The following is a 12,469-nucleotide window of genomic DNA, read 5'->3' on the forward strand; positions in this document are numbered from 1 at the left end:
GAAGGAACAAAGCTCTGGAGCAGTAGCTGTAAATGTACAACGAGTAGCAGGCAGGAGCAGCTTCTACCTGAATCCATGAGACAAACTCCCAACTGCAGAATCAGCCACTTGAGTTCATGTGTAAAAACAGAACACGGTCTCTTTCTGCCACTTGGTGGACATGAGGTGCGCACACACACACACACACACACACACACACACACACACACACACACACACACACACACACACACACACACACACACACACACACACACACACACACACACACACACACACACACACACACACACACACACACACACACACACACACACACACACACACACACACACACACACACACACACACACACACACACACACACACACACACACACACACACACACACACACACACACACACACACACACACACACACACACACACACACACACACACACACACACACACACACACACCAGGAGACCAGCTCCTGAACTGAGCTGTATTGATCCAAAGAAACCTCATTCAAGTAAAATGAACACTTCAGAAAAGTTAGTCCAGAATATTTTTTTTACTTAAAATGTGTACATACAACATATCGACCCATGAAAATGTAAAAAAAAAAAAAATCTGTTTTAAAACAAAATGCATATGTGGCCAGTGTAAGAGTATCATAGAAAAAAAAATACTACCTGGGCACACTTTACTTCTAAACATACATGCCGCACATAAAATAGGGGCAAAAATACACACCGTGAATAAACACCTTCGGCTCAACATCCATTGTTGAGGATGCCGAATCAGTCTGACTTCTTTACTCTTAGCCCCACTGTAGCATTGTGATGCGATTTATACAACACATATTATTGTTTCACATGATTTCAGTGTAGAAAACTGGTTCGATAGTGTAATTAATATAAAGAGAGTCAAACAGATTTCTTATGCCACGGTGGTCAAGCATATTTCATATTAACAATTCACAGGTTATCAAAGTGAGGATGTGTTCGTGACGAGTTCACTCGAGTTCCTTGAACCGTGCAAACATGGCCTTGCGTACGGCTTGTTTGTAGGTGGTGTGATCCCAAACGACAGGCTCTTTCTTTTTCTTCTGCTGGAAAAGTGCAAGGAAAGGTTTAACATTTAAAAAAAAAAGAGATAAACTAACAAAAAAACACCGCATTATATGAAATAAAGAGGTGAACTCCTACCGGGACGGGTTCCGCTCCTAAACCAGGCCGATCGCTCCCTTTATTCATCTCCCTGAGCAAAGAGAACAAACAGTGAAGACCAAAATGCTTTTAAGTCACTTAAATGCTTGAGTCAAGTTAAAAACCCACCCACCTGGAGCTTCCAGCCCAGCTGTTATGATGCTGCGGTTGTTGTTGTTTCCTTCTTTTCGGTTCTGGTGACCTGGTGGGTTCTTTGGAAATCAACTGAGAAGAACACGTTCCACTTTAAATAATGCACCATCAAACCAACATTCTCCGCTTAGCTGCTCCTCCAAATGGATTTTCACTTACTTCTTTTTCCTGGTTCTCCAGTGCCTCCAGCTCCTTCTTTGACCTCTTGATCTTGAGGTGGATCTCCATATTTTGCTGTTGAAAGAATACATCAAAGTATTAGAGGCTATATGTATGGAGTCACTGTAAACTATTCACATGGAAGACAATCCTTGGTACTTTGTGCAGGTCGGAGAGCTGCTGGTGGCGGATGAGAGCGTCCTTGTTGGGGAACTGTCTCCTGCACAGCAGGCAGGCCATCTTCTTCCAGTCAGTCAGTTTGGTATCAGAGTCTTCCGACTGGCCACTTTGAAAACTTTTAGAGGCGTCCTCCTTGTCTTCCTCCACCTCTTCGTCACTTCCAGCTGCGTAGTCTGATGCCAGCAGACCCAGGGAGCCCATTGGACGCTGGGGAAGCAAACCACGCAATGCATCTAAACATATGAATCAAAAAATATTGGCCACTTATGCATTTTGGTGCTCTGAAGGCACTCTGGTATTTGCTGTACCTTGAGTAAATGCAAAATTTTTTACCTTTGACTTTTCATCTTTCTTAAGAGGAGCAAGGGGCTTCTTAAAAAGATCATCTGCACCTGATATCTGAGGATGCAAAACGAGAACCGGGACCAAAATATTTACTAGGTGTAAGAAATAAATCCATCTGCATTAAGTTTAAAAAAAACACACAGAATGAATGCGGCAGTCGGAGCCGAGTCTCTAACCTTCCTCTCGAAGACGGCAAAACCAGCGTCAGCCGTCTTTGACTGCCTCCGGTCGTCGTCCATCCCGCTCCTCAGCAACGGTGACGAGGAACGGACGCCTTCCTTCTGACGATTCTGGATCTTTGCCCAGCGCTCCATGTCTTTCATAATCTGCAAACAGCAACCAATGTCTAAACTCACTTTTTTTTTTTTTTTTCCCCCAACAGAACTGCGTTTAAGGTTGTTTGCACTGGTATTGTGAACAAAGCGCTACCTTGACAGCAGCGAGGCTTCTGGGCTTCTCGCTGTCCTTCTCTTTGTCCTTTCTGGAGTCGTCATCGTCTTTCCTTTCAGAAGCTGCTGATGAGGACGCTGGGAGAGAATCCGGAGCAGAGCCGGCATCGGAGAGGGGAACTGGTTCTGGATCTTCTGCGGTGTCCGGAGGGTCCAATACTTTCTTCATCTCCAGGGGAGCATCTGCGGCTGGGTTGGAAAGGATGGCCTGATCCTCAGCGGTCATGATCACCGGTTGGGTCGCTGTTGGATTGCCTCCTGGAACTGGGATGTAGGTCTTTGATGCGGCGTCCCAGTACATGTATTCCTGGGTTTGAGCGTTGTAGAAGTACTGTACACAAACAAATTAGAAAACAAGGAGAGACAAGGACTTAATGGCAAAATGAATAATTTAGGAGACATTTGTTGTGGCTACAGATTGTTTCATAACTGCGTGAGAAGCTTAAAGTGCAGTCGGTGTCCTTCGACCAAGAAAACAATTCAAAACACGTACTCCATTTTCAACATTGTGGCTCCTTAATAGATTAAGGCTTTTAGGTACACATTTCACTAATTTCTGCAGATTGTGGGCCATTTGTGAATTATCAAGAGTGACATAAGTCAAATAGAAGTCACTAGCTGAATGTCAGTCTGCCACGATTAACAACAGCACCCCATGTGTGGCTTTCAGGTATATACGATACTGCAAACACTTGTTTTTCCCGCTCATTAGGCAGGACAAGGCCCTGGATCAATGCTGGATTCTCACTCTAGATGTAGGGTCGTAGTAAAGGGTCGTCTCAGGATCGTAGTAGAAGCCCGACGTGGAATCGTACAAGTAGTTGGTCATGTCTGGAATCTCAGAGCCTGGAAGAATCGAGACAAATCGATTAACCTTGATGTTGTGTGCACTCATTTGGAAAGGTGCATATGAGGTACAATCCAGCCGGCGTGGAGTCCTTAAGAAAAAGTGCATCGACGTCAAACTCCACATTCCCCTAAAAAGTGGTGCATTGGGAGACCAGTTACAAGCGGGGTAAAGCACACTGGAGTCGATCCCCACGATGTCATTACCACAGATACAAATACTTTCTCTGAATTCTGGACTGGAAGGTTACCATAGACGTAGGGCTGCGAGCCGTCTGTCAACCCAGCCGATTCTGTGGGCACCTGCGGTCCACCAGCCAGGTACGCTGGATCCACAGCGGGAGGATCCCCGTAGCCAACTCCCTACGAGGCGGTAAAGGAGATGCACAGTTCACCCGGGTGCCCTGAACCATCCGAGACTTGCATTCTGCTTCGTGATTTACCTGTGCAATGCCGAAGTCTGATGACAGAGGAGGATTAACGCTGCCAGGTGGGAAATCAGCTGGTGGCAAAAGAATCATTGGGTTTAGTAATTGGACCAGGGCCCATGGTCCAAGATACCGGATTGGGTGCCCGAGACCCACCTTGCAGTCCAGTGGAGGCACAAGCAGGTGGCTGCAGAAGTTGCAGGTGATGGGGAGGTGGTTGGTACGGATGCTGGTGATATGCAAGAAATAATAAGAATTGAGATAGACCACAGGTCATCCTCTCCCCCTTATAACTTACTAACTATAACTAAAATAAAGCATGCAACACCACAACTTACCCCCAACATGCTCGTCTCGGGGGGGAACCCGAGGATGGAACAGTTTGATTTATCAGAGTCTCTTCTGAAACTACAAAAGACGGATAATCATCAGTAACCAATGAGATCTCTTCACTGGACAAACGTGGACGAGGAAACCCTCGCAAAGTGGTGGACTTACTTTTGGTTCTTCAAGGGTTTTGCCACCTCTGCGTAAACTCTGACTCCATCAACATAAATGGGTCTGGGTTTCGTGAGGAGCTCAACCAGGCGTGTCACTTGCTACGAAAGAAGACACAACTGTGAGTGCTGGGGAAAAAAACCACAGGGATCCTGGACAAAGAAGGCAATCCCCAAAACTCTGATAGAACTCTGGTAGAACGCGGCAGGATGAACGGCACGCTGCGTGCACTCGTCTCCGAGGTACCTCGTGGGAGTCCATGTCGACGAAGCAGAAACACTTGGCCCCGGGAGGCTTGGCCTTGACCAGGCGGACGTTTCGTTCATCCAGATACGCGAAGGGATCCAAGGCCTTCAGGATGGTCTCTACTGTGGTGGTGGGCTTCACGTTTTTGATGATCATGGCTGTGCAGCGACACAAGTGAAACGGTTGGTCTCGATTGTGAATTACGAGAGCACGCACACACACACACACACACACACACACACAAAAGACATACGTTAATATGCTCGCTCAGCTTCAACATACTTTTGCTGTCTTTAAAGACGGAGTCGGGTTGGGGGGAAGCGTGATGAGGGAGGTTGCGGTTGGCCCAAGACTCTGGCTGCTGATCCGTTTCCTGCAGTTGGAGCTGTTGGTCCACCTGCTGCTGCCAGGCCTCAGGGGTCAGGTCGGAGCTGCGCTGCCACTGGCCATGGGGCAATGGCTCCGGAGGGTCTTTAAGTTTGGACCCATCTAGGTTGGCCTTCAACTTTTCTAAAGGCTCATCTGGTCTGGGCAACGGGGGCTCCTGGAGTTGAGGTACTTTGGGATTTGATTCCTAAATTTGCCGAAAGAGGAAGACACCGAAACAACGTTTTTTTACTGTCAAAGTTCAGTTTGTTCTAATGGCTCTCTTGTGATTAAATATTGTACAAAATATAATTTCCTACAAGATCAACGGGTAAAAAAAGAAACTATACTCACGTTAACACTTCTTTCATGCTCTTCCGGCTGTATGTACTTCATGGATGTCGTTCTACTGCCAACCTTTAGGGACCCCTGGAAGAAGAACACAGATGGTCGGTCAGTATCATACGACATCTGTGACTATTGAAATAATACCAATGACACCCAACATGCACTGTGGCAGGTTAAGCCCCCCCCTCTTCACTTCTGAGGGCGAAACGGGCAAACACTTAAGGTAGTGAGCCAAATCCCTGATGAGTATCATTCTTCTTCCAGAGCTTCACACAGGCTCTTTGCCCTGACACTAGGCTAAATACTACAATCTACGGCTAAATTATTTCAGTGTCATCTGATCTGCAGATTATTCTAACAATTACACAAGAGATTATTTGGTCGACAAAAAAAGAAAAAAAAGAAAAAAAAATTGTCCGATTGCCACGGTCAGACAATTTCCGAAATCCCAGTGTAACATCTTCCAACTGCTGGTTTAATCCAACCAAAACACAAAAGACAGTTTGCAGTTTGCTACAAAAAAAAATGCCAACAAAAGCATAAAATTGTAAATGCAAAAACCAGTAAGCGTTTGGATCAAAATACCTGAGGCAAAGAACTGATTAGCAAAATAGGTGCCGATAGCTGTTCAAAGCACAATACAAAATAAAATTGACCACGTAGTGCAAAAATAGAACAAGGTTAAATGTACTAACTAGACTAAACCATTAGAAGTAACCTACTAACAAGACCAGACTGCATTACTATGACAAAATAGCAGTTTCAAGGAGTTCATGGCAAATCCGTAGCGCTGTGCTAATTATCCATAATTATAGTGTGGGTTGAACATCAAACACCCGCCAATGATTATTTTTCAGAGAACACCTAATTTGCACAAAATAGATTAACCATCAAAAACCACATATCAAGACGCACCGTAGAGCACGAAGCGAAAAACACTTTGCATTCCATGATGGCTTCTAATTGGCCATTTGACCAAGGATTAAATGAGTCTATGTACCATCGTGTTTCCATCTTAGAGGCACCAAAACGCACCAACATTCCCCTGATCCCAACTACACCGAGCTAACGGGGCTTCTCCATAGATTCACACGTACAATCAAAGCACATCAATCCTTGCCAGTGTTCAAGACTTTGTTCGTCATGTTAAGATGTGAAATCAATTCGCACTCTGCCCGGGGCGGTTTTAACGAAAGAGGAAATTCTGGTGCGCCAAGTTCAAAGACAAGGAGTTCAAGAGAATACCATCAAGAGGACATGCACTCTTGACAAGAGAAGATGGCTATAAAAGGCTTGGAGGAGCGGAAAGAACTTCGCCAGAGAAGATTGCTGCAGACAAGGACAACGAGAGGCTTTAGGAGGTCGTGTTGCTCATCGTAAAAGAAACCAAACAAAAGTTCATAGAAGAACAAAAATGCCTACTTGATGGTCCTGATGAAAAATTGAGGAGATCCCCAAAGTGCCCAAAAGACCGTTAGTGTCTCCATCAGAGAGAAATTTCACCTCAAGTTCAACCTCAGTCGTGCTGAAGGAAAAGTCAAGAGAAAACACAGTGATTTCATCGAAACGTGTGCCCATCCATCCAGAAGACGCACGTCTGCTTCCCTGCACACGAGGGGAACCACAACTGCTCGGATTGGACATTCAGACGTGAACATCTGCACCAAAGGCATCCAGAGTTGATCCAACGCATTTCACCAAACACCAAAAATGAAAAACCTCTTAAATGGTGCCGGAGGAAAGTCAGTGGAATCACTCTTATCTGTACAACATTTCACAGCCATGCTTCATATAGCGGTCGAGATATTTCAGTCTGCACCAATTAATTAGCCGTCATCCACGAAGCCGCAGCATTGCGAATCTAAATAAAATAAAAATACAGATGTAGACCCATACATGCCAGAGAAAATTATCCCGAAAGTTGTGATCACTACAATATACTTCTTTACTGTTACTTTTAAATTAAATAAAAAAAATTCTCTCTTGCAAATAAGATAACAAACATCACAGGAACCATCGCAGCAACGATGGCTAAATCGCCACCGGGTGCCGATGCAACATCTGGCGAGGCCGTTTGTTGAACTCATGGATTCCGGGTCGCTTCCTAACGTGTAACGTGTCACTCCGGCCTACATTGGGAGTAAAGGTGAAATACTTGCCCCAACAACCAGCTCCCTGCATTGTTTTAACGTGGGGCTCTGGTGTCCAAATGTCAGACTTAAAAGAGCCTGAAGCGGTAACTTCCTTGCATCCTCTTCGTTACCGTGGGTAAATAACAACAGATGCGACGGTGGGTGGCAACGGTACCTTCTATCTAATTCTAAAAATAGTATTTTTATGGTTAAATCCATTCCGATATTACTCCCTTCGGGGTTCGAATGTGAGGAGTGCTAAAACGAGCAAACAATGCAAGGGAAACCTACTGCATTTCTGTGAAACTTACTATTAAACTATCCTAAAAGTGTCAACAGTTAACGTGAAGTACTAACATGGTGGACAAGTACCTATCATTTAAATTGTGTAAAACAAGGACCAACTTTTGAGGGTTAAATCATCTGCAAGGGTCACCAACGGTCATCATCATCTCCTCTAGCAAAGTAAGCTCACTGAGTAGTCAAGGCAACCCCTGCCCAGGATCTGTCCCTCCCCCATCTACTAAATGCCCTCTCAACCCCTCATAATCCCGACGGGAGAGACGGCCTTCGTAGAGTGACGAGGATGGGCCACCTTGTTGGACTCCATGAAGTGGACTGCATCCTCGAGGTTTAAAAACTCCACATAGGCCGTATCGTAGCTGTAACCTGGGGACAGCATTTGAAATACAGATGGGTTTTTGTTAGTCAATGCCAGCAATGACAGTCACCCACTAAAACATGAAAGACAGCAGTTCGTGAATACATCCGAGATCAAGCGTGAGCGAATCATTCACCTCGACTTACATACATACCTTTGCGGGAAAACACACATTTTGTTCATAATTTCGATCTAGTCAGTCTTCTCGTCATATGAGACTTTGTCTGTTAAGGCGCTATCGAAGCCCTTCGTGGCAGATATTCCAAACCAGCGGCGATGAGCACCATGGAGACAGAAAGTTTACCCGTCTTTTTAAAATAAATAAAATAATTAAATAAACGAAATCACCCGGAATTTCTCTGCGATGACCATATTTGATGCATCGTGTAAAATTAACAGCATGAGGCATTATAAATCATCATCATCTATGACCATGATGATCCACTGTGGAAGACACTCTAAAGCAGATGTTTGGATCAGCGGGATGAACAAGGCACTAACAAGACAGTCTCCATGTCAGGTTTGTGATGCTATTTTTCGGTTCTTTACGTGACACGGTGACACATTCAATGAGTCACTAGCCACAGGTTTTATTTTTTATTTGTTATAGCTGACACTCTGCAAAGCTCCTAATATTTTGAATCCTCGGTAAAAATCCTCCGATTGTCACAAAGACCAGAAATCCTCAAACATGGAGAAGGACGGCATAACAGAACCCTCCCCCCCCCGCCCCCACTGAGCGAGTTCACACACACACACACCCACCCACCGCCGACAACATCGACAAAAGCAACCAACAACGTGAAAAGAAAGGAGGCGAAGTTTCGAATGTCGTAAAAAGCGAAATGTTGTGGGACACGTTTGCGAACCGACTGCCCCAAACAAAGAAACTCCGTTCTCACCTGGCATAACATTTTTGATTTTCATCCCCTGCATCGGCACGCCGTCACGGACCGCGAAGGCGCCCAGGATCTGCAATAGAACACGTCAAAGTGGGTCAGTTATGAAGCACGGCTTACAGATCCGACACTTAATAAAAGAGGCGTTTCTGATTGATTATTACCTGCTCCATTGTGGCAGTCTTTGGGATACCAATGATGGATATTGTGTTGGAAACCTTGTCCTCCACTGACGCATTTCTGTAATCTTGATCCTTTTGCGGGAATGTTGATCACAATCCAGGTTATGAAACGCCGATGAATGCAAACACAACATATAAACAAAACACAAACTAAATAAAAGCGCGGCCTACCTGTGAACCGGACTCACTAAACTTTGAAGGAGTGACTGGTTTAGTCTCCTTGAGGAGTTTCTCCGGGGCTGGAAGTGCCTGGTGCTTGTAATCAAAAGCCCTCCCGGACCCGGTTCTGTAGTCGATGTCCCTGTAGTCTTGATCTCTTGTCTGTACGGAGCCGGCGCTTTGGAAATCACCCTCTGCCCCCACGTTTCCCCGAGCAGGCCCTTGATGCGGGACATCTTTTAGCCCTTCAAAACAATCGTTTGGCTTCTGCATCACATGCGAAGGCAGACTCTTCTCTTGGTGGTACAGGAGCCTTTCGTCACAGTTGGATTTGTTGGGCCTGTGCTTCGGGTTCCTTTCGCCGAGCCAAGGCTCGCTCTCATTGAGAAGACCTATATCCTGGCGTGGATGGTCTTGCGGAGCTTTGCTGGCAATTGATGGTAGACCCATGGCAGGAAAGTGGTCCCCGTGAGGAAAGCCGACCTCTTTCCCCGGGAACTTGACAGGTGGCCGATCCCTTGGCTGAAACGACGGTGGATCTCTCACATTCACGTCTCGGCCAAAACCCACGGGGAAGCTAGGTTTCGTCACATCTCCCATACCTTTACCAACTTCCAAGAGAGGAGTCTTGTCCTTCCGACGGTTCTTCCATTCCTCTGCGAGAGTCATCTCTTCACCGCTTCGATAGTCCATAAGGGGGCTGCCGCTTGAATCGACATATTCTCTCTCTCGGATGAGGTTTGGTGCGCCCATAAACTCTGATCTTTGAGGGCCCGCAGCCGTGGGCATGTTTGATCTTGCCCTGTCCACCGGGGGAACATCACTGTTTCCAAATCGTATGGGAGATCGATCCCTGTCTCTAAACTCCGGTGGACGATTTCTGAAATCCATATCGGAAGCAAATCCACCTCTTGGATTGAAAGGTGGCCCTCCTCTTCGGTCGGTGTCCATCGCTCGCCGTTCATGTGGTGGCAAGTCCATATTAAAGCCCTCAGAGTCATCGATGCCTGGTTGGGCCCTGTCACGCATGTCCCTAAAGCCATCACTTCGCTCCAGCCGGTCCATGGGAAACCCTCTTCTTCCATCAGTATTGGGATTGTTGAATGGTGGCCCCTCATATTGAAATAACTCCCTGTCTCTCATGTCCATAAATCTGCTGTTTGGCTCCCGTGGTGGCATGCCCCTCCCTCCCATGTCTAAGTTGCTGCCTGGTCCTTGGAAACCAGAGGAATTCATCAGTTTGTCTCGGATAGAAATTTCATAATGTCTTCTCAGACTGAAGTCCGACTCCTCTCCAGCTCGGCAAAAATCTCTGTTTGGCTCTCGGCCTCTCATATCACGTTGGTCCATATCACGCCCCCTCATGGGGGGGCCCTCCATCCTCCTCATGTCCATAGGGGACATGGGAGGCATATCTTGAGGTCTCGGGCCCATATGACCCATGGGACCCATGTTCATCCCATCTCTACCTCTAAAATCAGGCATGGGACGATCTCTGCCGCCAAACCGCTCTCCACGATGATCACCGCTGCAATAAATAAATATATATGTTTATGCATCACCATATTAGGCTGCTGATTTGTTTGAAAAGCCCATAAACAAAGAAACGCACATCAATAGTGAAGCAATATAATGCATTTGATATGTCGAATATGTCCACAGATACGCAATGTCTGTGTGTTATACACACACACACACACACACACACACACACACACACACAGATATATAATATACATACATTGAAAAGATTGGACACTAATTAAATAGAATATTTATTATTAATATATTACACATTTATAAACTGATGCATGTTTTACTATATTGCATTTCCTTAGCAAATATTAAAAAGCACGCATTAAACAAAAGAGGGACTTACAAATATGATGTTTCTTTCTTAATACCAAATAGAAATGACGGACGTTAGGTTTTAAATCATGAATGGTGCTTGTTTACCGAAAGGGTGGTCCTCCCCGTGGTCCTTGCCCTGGTCCATCCCACATGTTTGTAAATCAGTATCGAATCTGGAGGACAAAGTCGTCAGGAATTATTTTCGGCCAGATGAATGCACCACTTCTGACTTCTGAACAACACGATGATGCAAAACTAATGCGATGGCGTATTCGTGGTGGCGATTGCGTTATTTCCGTGCTTTAGTATCAGTGGCGATACTGAATAAAGATGGCTGCTTACGTCAGATGCCGGGGATCGTAACGCTGAACGGTGTGATTGCTAACGTCGGCCCGCTACTTTAATCTACCACAAGGCCTTCCCGATCTACGCCACAACATGAATAAATGCCATAGGTGTCAAACGCGACTGCGCTTCAATAACCAAACTAATCCAATGGAACGATCGCACCGTAATAACGACGTTAGCACGATTAAATTAGCGCGCAAAAGAACATTAAGACAAACGTTAGCCTCTGGCTGGAGATCATTGACGGGCTGCAGCGGTCGAAGCTAACTGGGCTCAGATTGACGTTCGGAAGCCGGTTTCTCTACGTTAGCTTGCAGCTGGGGGGCATTTGGCTTTAATAATAATATCATCGAGCATATGGTGTTTTTGAAGGATATACCTTGCTTTTCCGTCGAGCTCAGGGTCAATATTGCACAGGACTGTGGTTCAGGTCGTCGATGGCTTCCGCGAAATGACGACAATCGTCAAGTCTTCTTCTTCTTCTTCTTCTTCTTCTTCTGTTGCTACAGCGGGGGACGAATCACTTTCTTCTTCTTTGTATCCCCAACATACCAGCGAAAGAAATGCTGCCACCCGGCTGTTAAACAATGTAACTACTGTCGTATGCATGGCTCGACCTTGATGATGTTATTTAATCATGTTTAGTCATGCAAGAAGCCATGAAAATAAGCACAAATGCAGAACATTACTTTGGCTGTAAATAAAACAAGATTATGTTGGTAAAAGAGCCTGATTTGATACTCATTAAACTACTATTTTTTGTCACACCACAAACCTGTCGAATTGAAAAGAATATCAAATGAATTATTTATTGTGTAATAAGAAATTATAAAAAATCCTGTTTTTACCCCCTAAAAATTGTGTTAGGCAGAGAATTGGTAAAAACTTTAAAAAGTATGCGGACATTTATTCCGAGGAAAAAGACAACTTGAAAGAAAATGTCACAGTTCCAAGAAAATCCGTATTGCTCATTTTATTGATTCACAAGCATGGTAGCAACTAGTTAGCTCAGCTAAATATTGCCAA

At 45.3% G+C, this 12,469-nt stretch overlaps 1 protein-coding gene across 2 annotated transcripts; it reads right to left on the reverse strand.

The window, feature by feature from the left end:
- Positions 1–527: 527 nt before the first annotated feature.
- Positions 528–11,950, reverse strand: rbm6 (RNA binding motif protein 6). Of its 2 annotated transcripts, none has more exons than XM_037490495.2 (23): positions 11,823–11,950; positions 11,201–11,268; positions 9,257–10,772; positions 9,068–9,157; positions 8,907–8,976; positions 7,939–8,012; positions 5,218–5,292; positions 4,780–5,071; positions 4,498–4,655; positions 4,252–4,352; positions 4,092–4,161; positions 3,910–3,982; positions 3,769–3,827; positions 3,577–3,688; positions 3,228–3,325; positions 2,460–2,810; positions 2,207–2,356; positions 2,019–2,084; positions 1,665–1,892; positions 1,506–1,580; positions 1,327–1,418; positions 1,194–1,245; positions 528–1,093 (listed from the first exon to the last, which is right to left on the reverse strand). In XM_037490495.2, exons 2-23 carry the CDS (start codon positions 11,245–11,247, stop codon positions 1,001–1,003), a joined length of 3,942 nt encoding a protein of 1,313 aa, XP_037346392.2. In that variant the 5' UTR covers positions 11,248–11,268; positions 11,823–11,950; the 3' UTR covers positions 528–1,000. The 2 variants fall into 2 exon arrangements, with proteins under 2 accessions (XP_037346392.2, XP_037346390.2); XM_037490493.2 differs by having other exon boundaries at positions 528–1,096.
- Between the last annotated feature and the right edge of the window lie 519 nt (positions 11,951–12,469).

Source organism: Pungitius pungitius, chromosome 8 (assembly GCF_949316345.1).
Source record: "Pungitius pungitius chromosome 8, fPunPun2.1, whole genome shotgun sequence".
In the NCBI taxonomy this organism is placed as follows: Eukaryota; Metazoa; Chordata; class Actinopteri; order Perciformes; family Gasterosteidae; genus Pungitius; species Pungitius pungitius.